This window comes from Netta rufina (assembly GCF_964035555.1).
Source record: "Netta rufina genome assembly, chromosome: 1".
Lineage (NCBI taxonomy): Eukaryota > Metazoa > Chordata > Aves > Anseriformes > Anatidae > Netta > Netta rufina.
Window position 1 is genome coordinate 154,184,482 of NC_140123.1, and position 26,001 is coordinate 154,210,482.

The window sequence follows — 26,001 nt, forward strand, 5'->3', positions numbered from 1 at the left end:
TAGGTGCAATAAAGGATGGGATAAAATCCCATCTGAATGAAGAAATTCTGGGAGTAGTGAAAACTGAAAGCTGTAGATCTATAACAAAAAGTCTCCCTTGGAATGCAAAAGTTATTCAAATTCCACAAATTTCAGTAGAGTTTTGTCTTTAAAGATACCTTGCTCAAAGAAAATTTGAGATCTGGTAGAAGGTAATCTGGTTTTGATTGTATTTCTAAACATACTTTTTCGGTCTATAAAATTACCTGAAAGTGACTAATACATTTAGTAACATCATCATCTCCTTCTACAGAAATGAGAGGGTGCTTTTGACATACCAGCTTTTTAAAGGTTATCTTACACATGAAAAACACGTAAGAATGTTTTCAGCTTAAAACATGGTTTCGTTTATAAAAACTACTTTATTAAAGTAGTTTGGATTCTCTATCACTCCATTACATTTGCACAGAATTTAGCAAGGCATATTCATTTCACTGCCTATTTCCAAGAGTTATAAGTCAACCTTGGAGCATGCAAAAAAATAAATCACATTCTGTGGTTCCGTACAAAATCAAAACCATGTCTTGGAAACATGGATTCTATTAGATGTAACATAGGAATGATCACCAGAAGAAACCATGAACAGCACTGAAGCAAAGTATTTCAGATAGGAGGTCATTAGTGAGCAGGTAGAGGTATGCAGAACAGGGTAAAAAACAAAAATATGAAAAGAGGACTATGGAGGGAGATTTGTCAAATGTGGCAAGTGTTATTATTGTATTTCTTTTCAATTGTCAAGCAGTTCTCTATATGAAACATTTTTTGAAAGTAAACTTTTTTTTTTTGGTGTGTGGTTGGGAATTGAAGAAAACGATATTACTTTCACACAACAAACACTCTCATAGGAAAAGCAGACACATTATCAATCCTTTAAATGTACAAGTGGTCCCCTAATCATTATGAATGGTATCTGAACTTATGCACTGAAGAGACCTTAAAGCTGTAAAGAAGAACACCACCACAGCTGGTTCAAGGTTACATACCTGATTTCTTTATTGATTGCATCTAGCTGTTCCTGAAGCATCATGGCCAGAGTCTGGGCATCAGAATGGCCACTTGGTGACAGGAGGTCCATGGAGCTGAAAAGTGTTTCTCTATCATCATCATCAATGTCAGACATTTCAGTGTCACTTTCAAATGGATGGCTGCTCAAAACGCCAATCTGCTGTGTCCTATTCCACTCATGATCTCCAAGTGATTTTACCTAACCAAGAATTAGGATATATACGGCTTATTCCATGGAAAACAATTGCAAAGCTGAACTATAAAATGGGAAAGGAAAGCAACTAACATTTAAGAATACTTATTCAATGATTAATTCTCTGTTAATACTTGCAGTATTACAGCAAGAAGGCATTTGGCATTGCAGAGGATGTAAAGTATTTTCACACAATTTCTAATGCTGTGTAAAGTTAATTCTTAGGAAAAATTATGAAGATATTGAGAAAAGACAGATAATCAAGCATGTTTGAACTCTGATGTCTGATTTTCAATGTTTTCTGCCTTCATTTTAGTACAATACTCATATCTGAGTATATAAACATTAAAAAAAAAACAAAACACCAAAAAACTTGGTGCATATATGTAAGTATTCATTTATTTATTCTGGAAATACACAAACCAAAAGCTTATTAACTTGAAAAACATGCTCTTATTAGGAAATATATGAAAAGAAATTGGGGATTAACCTTTGGTTCATCTCTGCGTACTCCCATCCGTCCCCTCCTAGGTCGCCTTATCACTTTAGTTGACCGATAGTCAGACTGGCTATCAACCAGTGAGCCCACAGAATACCTCAACTCTGTTGATGAGTCAAGGTGAGGCCTGAAAAAAAGAGTCAAAGAAATAGACTGAGTGACTAAATGCAGTAATTATAGTGGTAGTAATAATAACAAAAACAACAATCCAATGACCAGTCGAGGAACACGGATTTTTTTTAATAAACAAGTTATGTGAGTTATATTACTATGTGGATTATACTATTATTGTCTGACAAATTTGGTGGCCTGAAAAATTTCATGGCCTTCTACAATGGGGTTACAGCATTGATGGATAAGTGAAGAGCAACTGACATCAAATACCAAAGACTTGTGCAAAGTCTTTGATACTGTTCTGCATGACATCCTTGTCTCTAAATTGGAGAGACATGGATTTGATGGATGAACCACTCAGTGGGTAAGGAATTGGCTGGATAGTCACTCTCAAAGAGCTGTGGTCAACAGCTCAATATCCAAGTGGAAACCAGTGACAGGTAGTGTTCTTCAGGGGTTGATACTGGACCAGCACTGGTTAATATCTTTGTCAGTGACACGGACGATGGGACTGAGTTCACCCACAGCAAGTTTGCTGACAACATCAAACTGTGTGGTGTGGTCAACATGCTGGAAGGAAGGGATGCAGAGGGTCCTGGAAAGGCTTGAGAAGTGGGTCCATGCAAACTTCTTGAAGTTCAATAAGGCAAAGTGCAAGGTCCTACACCTGGGTTGGGATAATCCCAAGCACAGATAGAGGTTGGGTGGAGAATGGGTTGAGAGCAGCCCTAAGGAGGATGACCTGGGGGCGCTGGTGAATGAAAAGCTCAACTTGAGTCAGCAACATGCACTTGCAGCCCAGAAAGCCAACCTTATCTTGGGCTTCATCAAAAAGAGTGTGGTCAAGGGAGGTGATTGTCCCCTTAGTCTGCTCTTGTTAGATCCCCATCTGCAGCACTGCATTCAGCTCTAGGGTCCCTAATATAAGAAGGATGGGCCCAGAAGAGGTCACAAAGATGATCAAAGGGCTGGAGCACCACTCCTGTGAAGAGAGGCTGAGAGAGTTGGGGTCATTCAGTCTGGAGAAGAGAAGGCTCCAGGGAGACCTTACAGCTGCCTTCCAGTACCTAAAGGGGGCCTACAGGAAAGCTGGAGAGGGACTCTTTGTTAGGAAGTGTAATGATAGGACAAGGGGTAGAGGTTTTAAACTAAAAGAGGCTATATTCATATTAGATATAAGGAATAAATTCTTCACTATAAGGGTGGTGAGGCTCTGGTTGCCCAGAGAAGTTGTGGATGCCCCATCCATGGAAGCGTTCAAGGAGAGGTCGGATGGGGCTTTGAGCAACCTGGTATAGTTGAAAGTGTCCCTGCCCATGGCAGGAATTATATAATCTTTAACGTCCCTTCCAACTTAAACCATTCTATGATTCTATGTATCAGAGAATAAATGACAAAAACATATCACAAAAATCAAAAAAAACCGTGAGAAGTTGAAATCTTATTATAAGAAAATTATAAGATCTTACTAGAAAATTAAGGTAGAAAACAAGCAGAATTTAGGACAAGACAGTTAGCAGAACTGGCTGCTGAATATATTGTCCTGTACACTTTTCTTCTACTACTTCCCTGAATAAAGATGCTTGAGGTTACTGTAAGAAAGATACGTGTTCAAGAGTGAGTTTATCTATAACACATTCTTACAGTTCAGCATTATAAAAATATTAGTAAATAAAAATATTAGTGAACTGCCCTGTGATACATAGCATAGTTTATGAATGATTTATGTTTATTTGATGATACTTTTGAGAAATTTAACTGGTATGAGGGATGCAACCTAAGAACAAGTACCAAGACATTTTCCATAAAAATATATTCAAGACATGACTATGGTTTTGAAAACAGAAGCTCTGTTTCCAACAAGAAGAATAGCCCATACTTCAGAAATATTCTGGAATAACGATAGTTGACCCCAAATTTTTCCTGTAGTCCTGTTAAATCTTGGGATGTTGTGGTGAGGCATATACTCGATGATGTCAGCATATCTTTTCTTTTCTGAAGATAGTGGTCACTGGCCTTTCTGTCCTCGATAAAATAGCAGCAGTAAGAATTCCCTACTTGGTGCTATTAGAAACAACCTGACTACGGATTGCATAGAAGATGCGGAAGAGCCAAGGATGTGTACACCATTTAAGCATTCAACCATAGCAGTGGAGACCTGTCAAATTTCTAGCTCTTAACATATAACCAATTTCCACATAAAAATATATGAATAGTATGCTCATAGTAGAAAAGTGAAGTGTAACAAATACTATACTAAACCAATCACATTTTTTTTATAGTGACTCCTTAAATAAGCTTGACATTTCACTATAAGAGCATAAAATTAGTTTCATGTTCTACTTAAATTATTTATTTATTTTTTTAAACTTGGGAAAATATTTACAACTTACAAGGTTCACAGCAATGTTAATAATCAGTTTTGGGAAACAAAATAAGTTTTGTTCTTAAAACAATTTTCTCACTTGGGAAAGATGTTGGAGAAAGTGACAGCTTTAATCTTGGACATAAGAAAAGCTAAATGAAGGAAATCATTCACAAAAGCACATATATCTCTGCTGAAAAGAGCAGACTGTTTCCCTGGTCTCTTGTTCTGTATCTGTTTCTAAAAAGAGAGATTTACTTTTCCTTAAGAAGAACTTAATTTGAATTAAAAAATATTGGCACTTTGTAGCATTCATCTCAAATTTCACACACCATTTTAATTAAAAAAAAATAATAATCCAATGTTACAACTGTGGTACTATTAATTGATAAATGGTAAATGATAATTGATAAATTGATATGTGAAGATAGTGGAAAAGCATGAAAACCTCTAGCAGCTACAGGGACTCCATGTACCTGCAGATACATACAGAGGACTACATTTTTTAGTAGGAAGCCCTCCACATCAGAGCAAGCAACAACAAACATGATTAACTATCTCTTCAGAAACACCAAATAGCAACCCCTTTGCCCTGAAATGGGTTACTTTATAGCCAAATAAAGGAACTTTGACAGAGCACATGGAGAAACTTAACTTACTGCCTGGTATTATAAATATTTTCACAAAGCTAAAATAATAATGGATGGATTTCAAGGGCTAACACCATTTGTTTGTTTTTTATAAATACTGCAAGAAAACAAATGAATATCTGGCACCAGAATACCTGAAATGTGAGCATGTGTCACAGAAATCAAACCAGAGATGTTAAAATTTCATGGACAGTGAACTTGTTTTAGAACTTTGGTTTTGGGTAGAGCACACATCTGAGTTCATACTGTTGTCATAAATGTTCTTTTTGGGCAGCTATCAGTCTACCTTCCCTTAGGCTTCCTATCATGGGGCTTCCATAATGTTGGGGGTGTGGGGGTAGGGAGAGTGGGGAGGGGAGGAGGATATTACCTTTTAAAGAATTCCTTACAACTTGTTTTTGTTGCTATACTAATAAGAAATCTTGATAACAATTGGGCTTGGGCTACAAATGTCTTAAACTCTTTATCTACATTGCCAGGCAATAATCTTTTGATTCATTTTGTTTTAAATCTATCTGTATGTCTCTCCCCTCTGATGTTGTAAACCTATTAGGGCAATGAGTCTTTTCTAAGTTTGTACAATATTTGCTGTAATAGATCTTTGCTTTGATAACATACTTAGTATGTACAGAGGTATATAAATACTTGGTACTTCTGTAGCAAGTTGGTAGATAATAAGAAACAACTCAGGTTCATTTCTGGCAGCAGATATTTATCTGCTGCCCAGCTTCATTATTATTCTTCTGAAAGAACAAACTCCTGCAAATACAGAACTGAATATGGACTGAGAAGGATAAGTATTTAATGCTGAAACTTCCCTGTTCCAGAGAGGGAGAAGTGTATTAGAAATGAAACACTACTCCAAATGTGTGGAGCCAGGAGCTGGACTTGATGATCCTTGCGGTTCTTTCCAACTCAGGATATTCTATGATTTTGTGAAAAATATTATTCCAAATGATAAAACAAGTTGAGGTTTAGGCATACATTTAGGCAAGAAGGGCTGCCTTTCTAGAATAATAAATTCATTTCAGCTGTTAGTCCAGTTTCTACAGTACATATCTCACTATTGTTCCCATATTGCTTTCCACCACAGAGACAGTGTTCAATGCCCTGTCAGAACACTCTTACTGTCAGAACACTCTGAATATTGCCTTAATCTTTAGTTCAAGTTTTGTGATCTTTTCCTATACATTAGGCAAAGCTGTGCTACTTCTTGCTAATAATAATAACAACAACAAAAAAATAAATATGGTCTTAAATATACTGAGCAGCTTTAGTATTAACAATGATGGTTACAACTTTGTTATTACAGAATCCTGAGAGAAAATGGGTATTTGGCTATGTTTTTAAAAACATTCCATAATTTCATAGACTTTCCTTAATCAGAGTAATATTTCAGTGTATTCTCATTGCTATAAAGCCCCAGTTACCTATGAAAAAAGTGAAAAGCCACAGCAATAATCATTCCACAGATCCAAAGTTTTTAAAGAAATACATGATTATATGTAGCCTGAATGCACTCTTGTTGTAAAGGCTTGACACTTATGTCTGTGTTCTCTTTCAATTCAAAGGGAGGAAACTTTTGTCATTAAATATTACCTTGACAATGTGGGTTCAATTAAAGAACCAGCCCTCAATTTCATTTGATCCAGTTCAGATCTCAGTTTCTCAATTTCTTCTGCAAGTCTTTCCTGGAAATCAGAAAATTAAGATATACTTGTGATCCAAAGTACTTTTAACTTTCTGAGATATTAACCTTACAAGGCTAAACAAGAAAGATAAATTACACTGAATGTAACACTGAGTATAATAAGAAATAGCACTGAAGTCATTCAAGTCTATTGCTAGTATGACATATGCATCAAGAGGAGATTGTACAGGTCTCCCTACCATTTTTCCATTATCTAGAAGTGATGACAGGACAGGTTCACACTGTCCTACTAAGCAGGCTTTATGTCAACCCATGAGCTTTACTTTTTTCCCAGTTCTCTCCCCTGTCCCACTGTGGTGGAATGAGTGGATGGCTGTGTGGTGCTTAGCTGCCTGCCAGGTTAAAAGAAAACGAGAAAAAAAAAGGTATTCATAATTCAAGTTTAGATTCTGCGGAAGAAATTTGTGTTTCATTTGACACAGCTTTAAAAATGTCTTTTTTTGTCATGTAACTTGATGGTGAAGTATGATCCTGACTTTGTGACGGTTGAATCACCTTACAACCTTTGAGCCATCTGTAGTAAGACAGGAAGTATGTGGCAATAGAAAATAAAGAAAGGGCAATGTTGTTGTTGATAACACCTACACGTCTTATTTTGCAGAAGTCCTTCCCCTATTTTGCATTTCCTTCTCCTCTTCCTGCAGGAAGTTCCTCATCAAAATCACTCTTATAATTTGCAAAGACAAAACAAATGGTAGCGGAAAGACTACATCAATGCAGGCAAGTAGAGCAGTTGCTGGGGCATAATTACAAATGAGCAATCCAAATGGCAGTGAACAAACTACACCATGCAGTAGCACCATTACTGTACATTAGTAGCCATACTAGAGGAGTTGCTATAGCTTAGATTCCATTAAAATAAGTCCCAAATTTCTTGCTTAGATTCACAAGAAATCTGCAGCAGCCAAGAACCCAACCAATTTCACAAGATCCTTTTTGGGACTTTAATTTGAATGTTTCTCTGCCCTTCTACAAAGTTATCTGAATCTAGATGAAAATGACAAATGATTTGAATAGATATTACTTTTGCTATTTTTCTCAAAGTAGTTGTTTTTAGATACAGAATTTTGTATTTATTTTAGTATTAAATGAAGCTATGCTTTTAAGATTCTTTTAAGTAGATTTAATATGCTATAAAAACACTCCTGTGAATGTGAAGACAGATACTGTATTTGTGTATCCTACGGCCCTCAAGGCAAGTATAACTTCAAAACAAAATCTTAACATTTGGATTGGAATAATATTTATAATTACTTTGACTGATTCACTAAACAGTATTAGGTGTTCATTTGCAATGAACTAAGAAAGCCCATTTTCAGTTATATTTAGCATAATGCCAATGCTAAATGTTAAGAAGAATTGCATCAAAACAAGAAATTACATTCTTAACTATGAAAGTATAACCAGTTATACAATTCCTGTTAAACAAGACTTTTTTTTTTTTTTTTTTTTTTTTTTTTTCCTTTCAGGTTTAAAACAGATAGAACAAAAATTACAGAGCCAGTAAAATCAATATGAATTTTAGTGTTGACTTCCCGAGGCTAGGATTTCAGCTATAAACTTAGCTCAGACGACTTGTTAGGGACCTTCATTGGCTAGTAAAGATCTTGGTGATTAAAGGAATTATCTTTAATACCAGGAAGATTTAACATGATATTTGTATAAGTAAATATACCATACGTCAAAAGAAAAAAAAATAATTTTGATAAAAACGGATAAAATCACATTATTTATAGTACCTTGTCATGTAAAGATTCTTCCAGATTTTTCCGGAAACTTTCAGATTCCTGAATCAAAACATTCTACAAACAAAATGAATAAAAATGAAGACAAAAGAGAAGAAAAATCAGGTAAATGTTGAATATCAGATATTGCCATATACATTTAACCTCTATACTCAAGGTAGCAAATTTAAGTAAGAAATGAGTTTTCATATTCACTGGACTGTAAAGTCCTTTACAGCTTCAATTTGAGTATATATTATATTTAAGACACCTTAAATTACCCAAACATGTATGAAGATGTTTTTTCAAGAACAGCAAGAAGTTTGTCATTTTCTTGAACTGAGCAACTGTGACATGCTTACACAGCTATTTTGTCCAGTTCTTCTTTTGGCAGACCTATTTCTTGCTTTGTTATGTCATTTTGTTTCAATGATATAAACCAGAAGTATATCCTGTGAAAGACTCTGAAGTAAAGATACTGAAAGATTTCCTTGGATCAAACTAAAGGTAGAAGAGGGAGGGATTAAGGAGGCTAAATAAAAAGATCTCACAATTTAAATTTTACAGGCTTGTTAAGTCACAGAGAGCTAGCACATCTCAAAATATCTGTAAATAACATTTCCTCTTTCTTCTGTGGTGACAGCATATTATTCTCTACAGAGGAAGTGAGGTAAAATCAGCAAGCTAAAATTCAGGAATGACAGCACATCTGAGACCTGGCCATTCCTCAGTTGTAATCCCCTTTCTTTCACTGCCTTGTAATGCATTGTGGCCTGTCATTTACCAGCTCTTCATCTGGCTCCCTGTTGACAAAACAGGGACTCATAATACCCAGAATGTCCAGTTTAGAATAGTCATGGAAAGGCTCTTGAGCTCATACACGAACTAGGAGTTAAACGTATAAATTAGACTTTATTTGCAGTCATATTTACTGTATACAAGATTAGTATGATACCTCCATCCTGATAAAAGTAGAACATGTTTTGTATGGGAAAATCTTTACTGAGATGAACTTTATTCTGCCCTTTGTACAGTACCTTTTCTTCAAGTGCTGCCATTCTCTCTTTTAAGTGTAGCTGCAGACGCTCATTGGATTCTGTCAAAAGTCTGTCTACAGTATCTGATAATCTTTTGTTATGCTCCTCATTCATTTTTTCTCTTTGCCTTGCCTTTGACATAGAATAGAAAAGACAGATTTGTAAGGTCCAAAATTAACCAGCATAGTCCTGTATCATTAAAAAGTAAAGATTTTATGGTAACTGAACACATGAACAATTCCACATGAATTTGATTACAGTTATTAACTAATGCACATTAATTTTTGTTTCAACAGAATACTTTGAAACCTGTGAGTGGGTGTAAACTAGTTTATTAAGGCAGTTGAATAAAATGGGAAGATGCTGCCATCACTGCTATAAATAAAACATTTACCAGTAGATCGATTTGTGTGCTGGAGTGCATAAGTAGTACTGTATTGACAAATTAAAAGAGGAAAAGCACCCAGAAGTTGTCTGCAATACACTTACCCTTTGAAGCTCCTGATTCTTCTCTTCAAGCTGAGCTTCTAAGTGTCTCATACGTTCTTCGATATTTCCATGTCTTTCTTCTGCCTGTAAAAAATAGAAAGACTCATTCTGTAATTTAAATGACTTTGCATGTCTTTATCTCAGTAAAGTTTAAACAAAACATAAAGCAAGCTACTACTAACTGCAAACTTAGTTTTCAGAAAAGAAACTATTTAAACAGGCAGCTGAACAGCATTGCTTGAAATGTGTCAGCTACAAAGGCCTGTTACATCCAAGCATCAGCAAAACATTGGAGTTATTTATGAGCAATGAAATCAGCCAAATGTAACATGCAGACTGTGCATGGTTTGAACACAAACCTGCCATCGTAAAATTGTAAGCTCCTGAAGCACTGAACTGCACGATGGTTGATTATCAATAAAATAATAATAATAAAATAAGTTAAAAAAAAATGAAAACAAATCAAATGGATTCTATTTAGCAATAGAAAGTAAAGTCCAGTAGGACTACCTTCCTACGTATGGAGATCATTTCTTGTAGTTTAGCTTCCATAATATATTGATAATCATCAGATGAGGTAGAAGAGGTTGGATCAGACTAACAAGTCAAGGAAAAGGAGAGGGACAAAATTGAAAAATCAGAACTAAAGACACTGACACTGAACAGAACACAGCACAGAATGCTTAAAAGAAAAGTGTGACTGAAAATTTAATACTTTTAACTGACAGATTTTTAGGTGGAATAAACTACACTGATACTTGGTGGATATGATGCAGTTGATATGGAAAAACTGAAAAATAATGGAATGCTAAAAAGCTATCAACCTACACATGAAAGTCCAAGGTTAGTGATGGCTGGCTGATGACATATTACTATAGAGTGAATTCAAAGCAATACTGTCTAATCTAATGTTTTTTGGAATTATGGCAAACCAAACATCAGAATAGGACTCTGAGAGGCCAATGTCAGAAAGTCCTTTATTATTCTTCTATCATTTTCTAGGAATGAAAACAATGCATAAATACTAATTAATGGATTGGTCAATTACAGAACTGTGCAATGTTATGTGATACATTCCCTAATTTCTAGGAAATAGAAAGAACGTCAAAAGACAAAAAGCCAAGATTCAGTATTCCGTTTTAGAATACGCTGTGTAAGCCCTTCTATCCAAATAAACGATATGGTTTTCATCCCTTTGAAAGGATCCACCCTGGTGGATCCCTTTGCAAGATCAAGGTCATCAGATAAAAGAAGAACCTATAAATAAAAATTCATTAATAGGAGTGAGAAAAGTCATTACTGAATATAGAAATGGTAATCCATCCAAAGATTCATTACTACTTGTGACAGAAGTCGACCTTAATTAGGCCAACAGAACATGTTGCAGAACATGAATATTCATGTTATTGTCATATCAAACAAGCCTGTGTTATCATTCGAAATGAAAAAAAAATTAAAGAAATGCTATACTAGATTTGTTGCTATGGAAATAGGAATGTGCATAAGGCGTATAGGCAGTGCTACTGATGAAATTGAATTGTGAGCTTGTGACTGTCAAATGCTGAGTATTTCACTCCCTCAAATTTACCCTCTCAGAAAGAGATTCTGAACTCCATCTTTAGATAAGCAAAATTTAATACCAGCAATAAATAATTCTACAACTATATGTTTTAGCAAGACTATTTTTTCAGAGACTTCAGTCTATTGATGATTTGTCAGAATAATTAGAATAGATACCAACATAATTCCAGCTGTACATTGTAACTTGAAATTATACATAACTTAAATGTAGTAGTATTATCAGTACCAAAAGATCAGATAGAAAACGATGATCTTGAGTTATATAAACTGTAGTTTTTGATACAAAGACATTCTTTTAAAAATCCTGCTTTTTATAAATACAATAATAAATCATAACTTTGAAGATCACTAACATTCCCTTTAAATTGCATATATTCACAAAACTCAGATACTTGCAAAATTTAAGGGGAAGTCAGTATACTTTGTAACTAAGCTCGTTTAATAAGTGCCGTTATTGTTTTTGATCATGAACCAGGCCTACTGTTTATCTGGACTTGCTCATTATCTGAAACTACTCTGCCAATTTGTTATGACTCAGACCAGTGACAATCCCTTTATGATTTTCTTCATCTTATCTTTGAGTTTTACATATTAGTTTGTTTCAGCACAGAAGTGATAATGTGCTACTTCATTTCCCAAACTGGATAAATGGGAAGATAGGACTAAAAATGTTCAGTCCCTGAGGATACAAAAAAATGGGTCATGTTATCCCTTCCACAAAGTGCCCAAACTTCATCTCCACAGGAGGCAGACTTTTCCCCTTTTTGAGTCCTGACTGCACTTCTGGTTAAATGCCTTCCCTTAATACTTCTGCAAGGCCAGGAGAAGATTTGAAATCATCAAAGCTCTGAGTTGATGATGGAGAAGGCTTAAGGAATTCTACTTCTTTTGAAACTACTTTCACTGAGGGAGATATAAAATGAGTTTGAGGGTATTAGCCTACAAAATTAAACAACTTAGAAGCTTCATTAGCTGACTGAAAATTTTAAACATGTTACCTAATCTTGACCGCTTTTATATATTTAATTTCAGGTCTATACAATATGAAGATAATCAAATTAAAACCTCTAGGTTCAAATTAGATTTCATTTAAGACTCCTGATATGTGGGGCTATCTGTCATAAACTGTCCTTTAGAAGCCAGTCTAGATAGATATGTTATTCACATTTATTTTTCAAATTAAAAAAAAGATTTTGAGTCTAAACAATGCAGTAGCTTATTTCTTAGGTGAAAATTGTCTTCTAAATACATAAGACAATTATGGTATTAGCCCTAACTATTACTTGGAAAAGGATAAGTACAATTATTTCCAGAACCATATTTTTGAATGTACAATTCTTATAGTACACAGAAAATGTTCTTGAAAGAAAAACACGTTCTCTTAAGATTCGTGTATCTAAATCTGCTTATTTTATCACTTCCTGGTGCATTAACAATTCAGTAAGATATACCTTTTATTCAGTAACATATACCTTTTTGCATGATACTTAAGTTACCTTACTTCATATTAAAATTCCCATTAGAATAAGAGCTTTTGAAGACTCAGAAGTTTACTTTAAAAATATTGACTGGTTCTAGGTATGAGGCAGAGGCTGATACACTTGTGTTAGTCATGTTCCTATAGCAAGAACCAAGACAGAACTGTGGTCTCCAAATTTCATAAACAGAAGCTGCATGTCTTCTGACTTGCTTTGCTAAAGGTCAATTAAGTTTTAAACTTTCTAAAATGTACTTATCTGGTTACTTGCTGGCAAACCTCACCCTACTTTTTTTTTTTTTTTTTTTTTAGTATGACATAAATGCTTGTTTTCTAGTACTTTATACGGGAGGATTAGTAAGACACATGATGTGGTATTCAGCAATTAGCATTTAAAGCATTTACCCAGCACATTCAGTTATAAATAGGTTTAGTGAAATTGTGTATCTTTGGATTAAAAATATATGGACAAGAACTAACAATGTCTGAGCCTTATAAAATACCAGCATGAGTCTTAATGCTCACTTTGCACTTTATATGCTATGACATAGCAAAGAAATAGCCAGTATAAGCCAGTAATAGACAGGAAAATTTTGCTTTGAGGGAATACTGAAGCAGCTTGTATTATTGATCTCTAACCCTGTTAAAACTCTGCTGATGCTCCTGCTGCTAATGCGCCCACAAAAAAAATGTTGCTTTCACATCATCTGTTACTGTTGGCACTGCACATTTTCTAGGTCTTTGCACCTTAGTTGAAAAAAATCCAATTTCAATCATACTGATGCAGAAAGCACCTGTATAGTACAGGTGCTATAATTTTTTCTTCCTCATGCTGAGCTGCAGGAACAAATCTCAACTTTTCTAGTGGTACAAGCCAATTTCCACAGTTTTGAGACCTTGATGTTTGAACACCTGCTGTCTCCATATTTTCTACTGGCTTCTTATGGCACATATTCCTTTGTCTATCTCTTGAATTAGTGAGTTATTCAAGGATGAAATAATGTACTATTGAAGTGAGCTATTATGCAATTGGTGGTGAAAACAGGTGATTGTGGTGACTGAGCCACAACAGCTCAAAAAGTTATCAACTACTAATTATATGCTCACTTTTAGCCTATTACAAATAATGACATAAAATGTGTTGCCTTAAGTCACCCCTTTTCCTGATACCCAATCTTTCAGTTATTAGATATCCACACATTCTTGCCCCTCCTTTACCTCCTCACTACACTCCACACCTGGTATGTTTAGTAAGGAACTCCTTCCTTATAGCTCTGTCAAGATTGCTTCTTTCACTTTTTCTGCCTACCAAAAAGGAGGAAATCTTCTGTGGAAGGGGAGACACAAGAAGAGGAGTGGTTTGAGAAGAGAGTGAGTTGTAAATGTGGAGTTATCTTGGGCTTCCCTCCCAATTCAAGATTTTCTCTTTCCAAAAGATCAGTCAACTTCCTTCTCCAGCCAATACATCATCTTATCTTTCTCCCTTTTTCTCAGAGCATTTTTTTATTAACCATATCCACTGCTTGCAGGAGACCTTCTCTGTCCACTTTTCATCCTTACCTCTACAGCCCTTCTCATTTCAATTTATTACAGCTCCTTGCCTACTTAATACAAACCAGATCCCTGCATCACCACAAAACAAGCATCATGACCCACTTGTCTCCAACTTTCATGTCATTTTTCTTCACCTTTAAAATAAACTCAATGTGTTACTATGCTAAATATGTTTTACTATGATTATGGTATATACAACTGGTGCTTCAATTTCCTCTCCTCCATCTCTGTGCTTCCCTGATGCAGCTATGAAGTACTACTGATATTTCTGGTGACCCACACACAGGAAGGATGGAGTTAAATGCTGACTGCTGTCTTGTGATCAGAGAAGTGACGTGGTACCTCTGCAGCACAAGCGCCCAAGGGGAAAGTGACTGCTGGTGGGAGTGACCGAATGGAAGTAGGTGGATGCTGATTGTCTCTACTACACCCCTCCTTAAATACATGCAAGCAGAAATCATGTTTGACAAACTAACCATCTGAAGATGCTGGATGCTCCAATGTCTGCCCCTTCTAAGGAAAATAAACATCTTCCAGGATAAAGAAAGGATTAGTTAATAATTGAGGGTGGTTGTTTCTACTACCAACTGCCTCTTCTCCAGGTTAGGCAATCAGACCAATACTGTGGGAGTGAGTACAAAGTGGTTCAATGAGTCATGGCAGTTTCAACCTCGGGATACATGCCGAGAGCTGCGCTACTTCTCATGACCAGACAGAATGCCAGTGCGACGGCCAGGCAGGACAGCACAGTACATGGGATCATGCTGTTCCAGGTTAGTTTGCCACAGGCTGACTAACCCTCCAGTTGCTCACCCAATGGGCAGAACACAGTGAAAACAAAGCCAAAGAAAGGTTTGAATAATTTAGGTAAGTTTACGAGTACTTATCTGAGTTCACTGTACAGTCCAAACTTTTGGAAGTTCACTCCTTATGAACTAGTTTGGGCATGGAAAAGTAGCAAAAGACATTCACTAGCCCATATTAAAAAACAAAAACAAACAAAAAAAAACACTCAAGTTTTAAAACTGACACAATAGAAGGATCTCATTCCACATCCTTCTTCTGCAGAATCCCAACCCAGGTTTATTATGAGGAAAAGTATAAATTGAATACAGAATTGTAACATGCATATTTTAAGCTTGAGAAAAAAAATATCACATCCAAATCCAGAACGTGTTTGTTCTGTTTTATGTCCACATGTAAATAACCAGGCTTATATTTTAACCACAGTGAAGCAGTCAAGGTTTCCAGTTATCCCGTAGCATTTTCCTTTAATAAACATGTAAAATATATTAGGCTTAACTCACCTCTTTCACATGATTGTAACCCCATTAATCTCAGTGGAGCCACTTTCATTGAGGTAGTACAAAAGAAAGGAGAATCAGATTTTTTTTTTCTTTATTTCCCCCCCCCAGTGTAGATAAGCTAGTTGATTCAGGGGACTCCTCTACTTCGTATATGTTGACATTGCAGTGACCACAGCTCAGGTAGACAGACTTAAGGTAGTCTGAAGCCAGTTAATTTGAGCACTACTAACGATGTTTATGCTGGAACAAACCTCAACACAGACAAAATTACCTAGTGTTATTCAGCTCCTCAGGTAGGTTTTGCAACTTTCTTTGAATAGCTAGGTCATAACAGTATCCCAGTTAGCCAATATAAAACTACTTAATTAAGCTGCAGTGGCAGGTTCCAAGCTACATTTCTGTGATTCATGAAAATTACTGGACATCAAGCTTCAGAGCAGCTAGACCAGCACTTCAGTAAGCTATACAGTAGGCAAAGATGTCATACACAACATATGAACTCTGGACTTCTATGGCCTGTTGGACAAATTCTGACATCTTTCTTCATGGCATGTATTCCAAAAAGATCATTTTAATTTTTTTATTTTATTTTATTTTTTTTGGGTGTAATCAGAGAGAGATGGAATGAACTTGCATTATAGCTGAATAGACTCATTAGAGTTTCTCTCTTGGCAAAAACTTTGGTAATGTACATCAATGTGAAATGGGGTGGAGCATCATCTCTGTTCACAGTTCTTTAACTGCATCCCATGAAATAATGCAAAAAGACAAACAGGGATGTATACTGCGGCTTTATGGTCACGATAACTACTGGAAGTCCCTGAGTATTCTGCATGACTGAAATGAAATTTCTTCTTACAATATTTGTCATTAATAGATGTTAAAGTATATGTTCAAGGAAAAATGCAGTTGAAAGAAAAGACATGCTTGAGACTGCAAAATACTTACTGGTGCCTAATTGCTGGAGAAATTATTCAGGAAAAAACATCTTAAAATAAAAAAACAATATTTTTAAACTACTAATGGCATTAGAATATCTGAATATTTGTTGAACCAGAAACAACTGAAAAAAAGTTAAGTTGCCAAGGGATTGCTCTTTTGTGCACATGAGTTTTTGTTAAAGTGCAATCATATTTGTTTAGTACTTCATGTAGCTCTCTTTTTGCTGTTGTTGTTGTTGTGTCCCCCCTCCCTCCCCACCCTCAACCCCCCCACCATTTTCGGTCTGCCCTTCAGATTCCCACCCATTCATAAAATGGGTGGGAATTTTCAAAGTGGACAGCATGAAATCTTGATTACTGAATAATGAAATCGCCTTCATAAAAATAAATAAATAAAAAAATAACCTTTTCTATGCTTCTGTGTTTCAACTAAATTACTTATAATCAGGTTTATTAATGAGGTGCTCAGCTCTTAAGGCTTTACTATAAATGAAATTTGAAAAAGAAAGCCATTACATATAAAAATGACTAGGCATATAAATAGATAGAAACATTCCCTGGCAATAGAGAAAGGAGAGCTTAGATAAACCAGAATGGTATGTAATAGTCTCTTAAATGCATTTTACTTTCTTTGTCTGATTCTAAGATAGTAAGAATATATACATTGTCATTGTATGTCCTTATGGCAGGTAATATTTGAACTCCAGTATTAAGCACATGCACACCTGAAAATATTAGTGGCCAAATATGATAACCACGTTACTGAAAAGTTATTTTTACCTTCTTATTTTTCTGAAAGAACGCTACCTTTTTTGTTATCACAAAAAACAAACAAAAAACACATTTTGAGGTCTTCGGAGTTTCACATTTGTCTTTGCAAATGCAAAGAATCATTCAAAACAAGTCTTGTAAGTATGTACTGCAAGTCATCTTCACTTATGATGTACAAATCATCCCAGCTGCCATTAACATTTGTTTTATAGCACTTACTGGAACAAAACTAATTGTTGTCGCATATATGTGGTATATATTGAAAACATACGATTCCTTTGTACAGTGTAGGCTACCTAACAGATAACTACTTTACCTGTTATCAAAACGGTAAGAATTAAAAATACAGCATTGAAACTACTGCTGGTTAATACTGAACTTGTGGCACATACTTATCAGGAAACATCTGCTTTCAAATCAGCTCAACACAACTTTTGTTTTGTCCCTGAGGTGAGGAACCACAATGCAAATCAATATTAACAATGGGGCTTCTGAAGTGAACCTATTTCTCAGAGCAGTACCTTAGTCAGAGCTGCAATTCTCTGAGCCAGTTCAGCCTCCACTTCAGGTAAGGTTTCTGCCTTCCTCATTGTCTGCTGCAGCTTCTGCTCAGCCAGCTCTAGACGCTCTTGCAGCTGTCTGTTTTTGTCTTCCAGCTGAAGATAGATTAAAACAAACAAACAAACTGAAATCAGAATTAAGATTTCCTTTGGTTACTTAAGTATGGTTTAAACTCACAATATAGGTTTAGGTATTCCACAACCTGGGAGAACTTACTGGAAAGGTATTACCTCAAGCATGGAACTGTGTAGGTTGTGAATTTTACCAATGATGAGTGATTTGAGGCTTCAGGATAATATGACAGTGAAAAAAGTATCATAAAAATGCATTTATGAAGTTGAAAAAATACATCCGGTTGATGTGTTGCTTATCTAAGCAAAATAAAAGTATCGGTGCCAGTAAGATGATAATTTTCTAAATGGAAGCATTTTATCCATCTTACAAAAATGTTTATGCACAAACTAAAATGGGAAATAAATATAATTCCAGAATGATAGAATTCCTAGTGAATTTTCTGAGCAAATGGTAATATAATTGGAAATGTTAAGACTGACACTTGTTGCTCAGCTAATTCATTCATTATAATATGATTGTTGCTAGTTCCTCCAGGTTGCAGTGATATTGTTCATTGTGAAGCTATAATTGTCTCTTTTTACAAAAAAGTGATTTTGTTTAATATGTGATAAACATTAAAGAGAAACAGCAGGGCATTTGATAACTGCAGTATTTTCTGGCCTACTGAGATCTACCACGATTAAGAATTTTTTAAGTATTTGCTTTCCCCTTTGTTTCATGTTCCAAGTAATAAAAGTCACAATGAAGAAGCACTGTGATTTGAGATTGTTTTTAATCCTTCAAAAGCTTGAAGTAGGCTTTTCACATTGCATTGTTGCAAATGAACTTTAAGTCTGCTTGCATATATTCAAAGCTTAGTTCTACTGATCACTGCTTTGAGTAGGTAGACCTCCATAGCACAGCATGACTTACATTAGCATTAAGAAAGACTCAAAGGACAGATGCAGGTGTTTTGCTCTTCCACTGTGCTCCCCACCCCTGGACAGCTGAAGATACATCTTAAGTTAGTCACACCAAACTGGTAGAAGCTAGAGAGTTAGAGTTTTGATACTTTAATTTCCCTGAACATGTAGTCATGTACACATATATGCACACAGAGTGGTGTGTGTATGTGTGTAAATATATCTGTATACAATCATAGAAAGAGATTGTCAGGTCATGATGCCTTACTTTCCATACAGCATTTGACATTGAAGATACAGGTGAGAAAAAAATAACGTCTGGGATACTGATGCTGAGGAGCATTTTCATCTTTTACAGTTTAAATGGTATTAACTTCATATGATTTCAGTTCAACTTGCATTCTTCAGAACATAAAAGTGTTTTCTGTTTACTTCACTCTTCAGTTTTTAGATTCACCGTAGAAAGAAAGCACCATAAGAACCATAAGAGACAACTGCATAATCACATTTGCTCTTCCCCAGTATTCGTAGATAATCTTAATAAAAATTTACCTATCCAATGTCAACATATGAAATGATTAAAATCTATTTTATGCAATTTTTTTTTCCTGCAGAAGTGAATTTCTTGTGCTTACACCATTTTTATTCTTATATATTTTACAATAAATTTAGAGAATCATTACATAACAAAGATACTTCACAATGATAATGCACATTTATGCAAGACAATATTAGAAAACACAGTTATTTCACAATGTTGAATGCACACATTGGTGTGGTATTTGTGGTTGTAGCAGCTGATATGAAGCTTAGAGGTGCTAAGTTAAAACCCTTTTTTTTTTAGATTAACTTAATTAAAAATTAGCGGATTAACCTAGTGAAAACCTCCTACAGTAGATCTGCTCCTTTTTTGTGTGTGTGTTAATTTTTATTGTTTATGAAGAAAGCAACTAACTAATGCAGATACTGCACCTGACGTAGGATGGCTTCCTTGTTTGCAAGTTCATTTTCCAGCTTGTCATTCATGTCGTGTATTGAGGTGGATTCTCTCTGTGCACTGAGGTAGCGCTTCTCCAGTGTAGTGATTCTTTCTTCCATATCTTCCTTTTGTGCCATTGCCTAACATGAAAAAAAAAAAGCAAGAACCATGCAATTAAAATGCTTCATCATCTTATACCAGTTTAATACTCACACTAAAGGTAGACAGTAATGTAAGGTGTGCCCAGCAATTTCTCTGTTTAAAGAAGAAATTATTCCTTTTGAGATTTCTTGCAATTAAGATATTAAAATTGTAGCTATTGAGTACAGCAAACAAGCAAACCTCATATTTAGTATATTTTTCTAGTTTTCAGTTGTGTTATATTACAATATGAAAGCAGTGGTAGTGAAGTGAGAGATTGCTTTTCCAGTACGATAAAATGAAAATATACATTAATCCAAATAGCTCATCCTAAAATGGACTATTATCCAGGTTATTGTTTTGCATATTTGCATATTACTGAAATAATGTATAAAAATAGTAATTACATACATAGTTCATTTTTTCCCTCTTACCTAAAGGAAAGAACAAACACAAAGAAAAAAGTATTGAGCAATGTATCCGAGTTACAATAACGGCAATTACAATACAATATTAAAGGAGCTTCCTAGATGCATACCCTTCATCTTTTGTGTCAGAATGAAATAATAAAGACGGGTAGCTTACAAATCACCTTTACAAACATCTTTCATGGTAGATTTCACACTGATATGTGGCAATTATTCTACATGCAATGTGTTAGTGCCACTTTGCTTAAGAAAAAAAGGGTTGAAAACAAATAAACCTGTAGTGAATGTAACATGGTATACAAGAGCAAAATGGCAACAACAGCAAGTGGCAATCAAGGTGTCCAGAAAACAACAATATTCGTCAGAAAGTAAATGAGACTGGAGAGATTTGAGACCTTTCTAGAGAGTGGCTGTGGAAAAGGAGAAACATACTGGTGCAAAATATTTTTTGTAATCTTCTAAAACAAGATGTAGTATTTTACAAGGGACACCACATAGATGTGAAGATGTTTTTAGGCTGTGTCAGGTATCAGAAGTTCAGAAGGAGTATTTCTGCCAGAAAACTAGAAATATCAGGTTAAATATATACACATACATCTGCATTTACACATACACATTGCATTTATACATAGACACTTACATACAAGTGAATTAAATACCAATATTGTAGAAAGGAGTGTAACATATAAATAATCTATCTTCAAAATATTAAAACTGATAAAAAAGATAAAAAGAAACCAACTATCCACATATATTGAGACTATGTGAAAAGATATTCTGGAGAATACTGGGGAGCACCGCAAATTTAAGAGTAGAAAAGAAAAGGAAACCCTAAATATATTTCCATGACATACATTGATATTCCCTGATGTTTACATGCAGCAGGGAGAAATTTCTTAGACTGTTTCACTGGGAGAAGGGAGTAGTATATTGGAACTTGGCTAATGAAGTTGCCCCATAAGAATATATATTATAACTGATTATATTAATAATGGCCCAAGATTTTAAAAAATGTATTTTATATTATTTACATGGTCAGCATCTCTGTTAAATAAATTTCATCATACAAATGTGGCAATAATTGATATACTTGCCAGAATATGCTCTAGTAATGCTAAAACACAGAAGAGTTGGCCTTCTTCCTATGCGAGTTTCACATATATATATCCATTTTTAGGAATATAGTTTTATAAGAAATAGTATTAAAAATCTCTTTAACGTAAATTTTGTGGTTCCTGTGCACATGAGCTTTTGTTAATGCTCAGCTTTGCTTCTCGTACTCATTGATCAGCTTGAATCAATCTCATACCTATCAGCTTGAATCGGTACCTGAAGAACAACTATCAAGACATATGAGGTGAGTGTGGTGATCTGCTTACCTCTCTAATATCTCTCTGATATTTAGTGTTCATTTCTTCTGTTTTAATGAGCTCCTTTCTGGCGGTTTCTGCTTCTTGCTCTACCTCTCCCACCCGGGAAGACAGTGCAGCCAAACGTTCCTTCATTTGTGCCATTTCATAGTTCTGCTTTTCAAGTAGCTCCTGGAGTTCAACAACTTGACTGGCTTCATCATTTGAGTCTATGGAGCCATTTGATAAGCGCTGTTAATAGAGAAGTGACATTGTTTAACTTTTAATATAGACTCTATCTAAAGAATTCCTAAAATCAAGATTACATTAAAAGTTACAGAAGCAATTAGGGAAAAATACCACAATAATTTTCACTGGAGATGAGAGATGTACTCATGAAAAATCGCAAAAGACTAATATGAATTAATCAAGGGATTCCAGAATGTAATACAGGGAGGTGTAAATATTTGCATTAAGAGCAGAGTGGTATACAAAAATAGCTTTAGTTTGACATTATGGCTATTCAAATCCAAATTGCAGCAATATTACTCCTAAAGTGCACCAAAATGCACGTATGAATTTCAGCCAAACTTGCACACCATTTAAACTTATTCATAATCTATTTCATTTGTAAAATAGCCCACACCGCAGACAGGAGGTAACACTAAAAATTCACCAATTCAATTCACCAGAAAGTTCTGAGACTTTGGTCAACATACTGGTTAAGTCTACGTCAGAAATTATTTCTGCTGAAGTAAATTGTGAACTACTGAAAGGCCTGAATGAATAAAGTTATAAAAGAAAAAAATGTCCAGAACATCTTACTGCCTTTGGAGTCTGATCCCAGGAATATGATTTACCTAACACATAAGAGATTCCAGGAAAGAAGTGTGTTCAGTAGCAAAATTTGCTGGCAGTCCTTCCTTATAAAAGATAGTCATGTTAACCTTTACCACCATAGGCTAAGCGATGGTTTCACATGAGTTTAATTCTCATTTCCAAAAAACAAACAAACAAAAAAGTAATAAGAAGACCAACCAAAATTATCTGGTTTTAAAACATAACATGGAAAAATATATCAAAGTATTACAAATGGTTATAATTTGTCTTGATTGGGTGCAATCTTACCAGTTAAAATAATATCATCCAATATAGGAACAAAGTATACATGTATCACTGTAGCTGTCATTTAACCTGAGTTACTGATCTCAAAGAGCATCATGCAAGAACATTGGTCCTAAAGGGTTCTTGTTGCCCTTGAGATGGTGCGGTGTATAACAATGCATATATAAAATATGACTAGAAGGATTCTAGAGGAAAACAAGTTTGCACTCATTAGCTTTTGTGTGTTATTATTGTCAAAATATATTTATGCAGAAAACTAACAAATTCAAAGAATGTTACTCTGTTTAATGGTTTTATTATTCTTTCCCCAATCATCTAGAAAACAAACCCAGATCAAGACCACCTGCCCCTCCGTGGATCACTGAATAAGATTGTTTTCCTATAAGCATTCATTACATCAAATAATTCAGCTCCAAAATTGCTTTCTGTAGCCTAGTCAATTGTATTATCTGGGCATTTTATGTTGGTTACTGAACCATTGTTGATCTACTTTTGGGAAACCCAGGGAAAATGACAATGGCAATTGGAAAAATGTATTTACATTCACTTTGTTGACTGAAAGCTTTCAGTTACTCTACTTGAACTAAATTCCCATTAGTATGAAGCAGTCACGTAAACAATACTCAGGATAAAACATTCCAACCATTATTCTTTATTAGATTGTGTAAACTTGAGATAGCTTTTTATCTATGATTATTATAACCTGTTTTATAGCTTTAATCTCTTATATTAATTTTAGCAGTTGTCACAGAAGAACAAATTTTAGTGTATTTTGTTTTCCCTACAGTGTTCCATGAATTGCAGCAAGTGTGTTTACACTGAGTGTGTTTGTGCAGCAATTTTAGTGAGTTAGCAAATATGAAAAATACATAAATGGCGTATGATCATGTACCCTATGTGATATGAACCCTAATCGTTTTGAAAGGGCAAGCTTCAATATCTAGAAGAACATTCACTGGCATAAATATATATATATATATATTTTCCATTAATATAGCATTTATTTCTAGATGAATTAATAACTAACCCTCATATAAATTAAAAAGTGAAAGATCAAGTTTATTCTATTCAATCAATATCTGAGATTAATGGACACAAATAAAATGTAATGAGAATTAATTGCTCACCAACAGACAAATTCCATGATTGCCAATTATGCATGTAGGTATTTTGATTTATGCACATAAACTTCCCTCATATTTCTTTGATGAGCTCTTTGCATAAGTTGCTTTAATTATAAACATTGTTCACTTTTGCTTTATATTATTCCTGTATTAATATACACAACTGGTTGATACTTAAAATTTCCCAAATTTTTTTACAAAATGTTTCAACACTTTAATATTTCTCAGGATGATTGAGATTAAAAAAAAAATATATATATTTTTAAATCCTAGTAAAAATAAAAAGCTCAGATTAAAAATAGTGTTTTTAGATTTTTGAAGCATACTTTCAAAACTTTGGCTTAGGATTTTAACTGACATTTTGTCACTTTTTAATCTCCATGTTTTTTTATTTATCTGCTATATAGATATATAACATGGAACAATCACTCAAAAAGGTCACTGGCAGAAAGTTATTAAACATTCATTCAAGACGTAACTGAGATATTATTCCTCTACTTCTCAGGAGGGTTTTAATTAACAGTTTATATGGTCATACTCTGCCTGCCTCCCTCCCCCCCCCTCTCTCTCTTTAGTTTATATCTGGCTGAATTTTTTGTGCTGAAATATTTCTTAGCACTCAGAGAATTTTCTTATGATGATACTGTGTATTAATCAAAATACATTTGTAAACAAACAAGTAACTGAATGCTTATAATGCTGAAGTCTAAGTTTTAAATAGATCTCTGTTAACTATTATCTGAAATACTATGGGAAATCTTGTCAAAAGAACATGTACAAAAAATGTTTCCAAGCAGGCATTCTTACCTGTCTCATCTTTACGCTATCCCAAATCCCCAATATATGCAAAAAATAGCATCAAATCAGTGCAAAGAGGAAAGAAAGAAATTGCTGAAAGTAATCTGAAAGACTTAGGAAGTCTATAAGGCAGGGTGGTAACATTAAAAAAAAAAAAATAAAAAAGTGATCAAAACATTCCTGCAGAGAAAAAGAAGACTGTAAATGGTGCCCATATCTGTCTTACAAGTGATTCATTCTGATAAAGTTCTCAACAAATTTCACAATTCTGTCCATCAAATGCTATCATTAAAAGCTATAGATAAATAGACTCTTTAATTAGAAAAAAAATCATGAAATAAAAGTATCTAGCAATGGCTAGTTTTCTGCTTAAAAGAAACATGACAAATAGCTCATATGATCCACTACTTTGCATTTTCTCTTTTTACTAGCTTGTTTCTCTAATAAAAGATGCTCCATTTGTTTCTATCACATTTAATTCTTTAGACCACAGTGTCACAGAAACAGTATCATCATATATTCTATATTTCATTTTTTTGCTTTCTATGGACACAGCTACAGGTCTGCACAGCTGCACATGTGGGCACCTGCTATACATGCTATAAGGGTCTCTACCTCTTTTCAACTCCATGGATTCCTCAATCAGATGAAAAACTTGTTAGCATCAGCCTTAATGACCTAATACAAGGTTGGATTACTTTGCTTGGGCTGGTTCGGAGCCAACAACGGTATGTTTCTAACCAGAAATATGGCACTTGCTTTTCTCATCACGGGGAAGAGAAAGAGAGAACAACAGCAAGAGGAAGGACTGCTGTGGGTTTTATTTATTTTCAATCCTTCCAGTCAGGTCTACCTAGATTAGGAGCAGACCTGAATCTATTTTAGTTATGTGATAAGATCTAGCTTATAGAGGGGATAAGGAAACAGAGAAAGCTGTTTCTCTGATCTTTAATTTCATTGCTCAAAATTACTACATTGTACAATATTACTTCACTGTGAATTCAGTATATTAAAACATTTCAACTATTCAAACAGTTTAACTACTAATAGCTTCAGCAAAAG

The 26,001-nt window shown here is 34.7% G+C and overlaps 1 protein-coding gene across 5 annotated transcripts in view; it reads right to left on the reverse strand.

The window, feature by feature from the left end:
• Positions 1-26,001, reverse strand: part of PPFIA2 (PTPRF interacting protein alpha 2) — a gene marked incomplete at both ends in the record, with an annotated part of 310,363 nt that overhangs the window by 41,042 nt on the left and 243,320 nt on the right. For 3 of the 5 annotated variants that reach the window (XM_084305872.1, XM_084305873.1, XM_084305874.1), the window contains 9 exons: positions 1,023-1,243; positions 1,728-1,863; positions 6,465-6,556; positions 8,316-8,378; positions 9,338-9,469; positions 9,827-9,910; positions 17,979-18,113; positions 19,968-20,114; positions 21,923-22,144. In XM_084305872.1, the coding sequence (XP_084161998.1) occupies positions 1,023-1,243; positions 1,728-1,863; positions 6,465-6,556; positions 8,316-8,378; positions 9,338-9,469; positions 9,827-9,910; positions 17,979-18,113; positions 19,968-20,114; positions 21,923-22,144 (1,232 nt within the window). Of the gene's footprint in view, positions 1-1,022; positions 1,244-1,727; positions 1,864-6,464; positions 6,557-8,315; positions 8,379-9,337; positions 9,470-9,826; positions 9,911-10,336; positions 10,424-17,978; positions 18,114-19,967; positions 20,115-21,922; positions 22,145-26,001 lie in introns of all 5 variants that reach the window. The other 2 variants (XM_084305871.1, XM_084305870.1) reach the window with 1 other exon arrangement.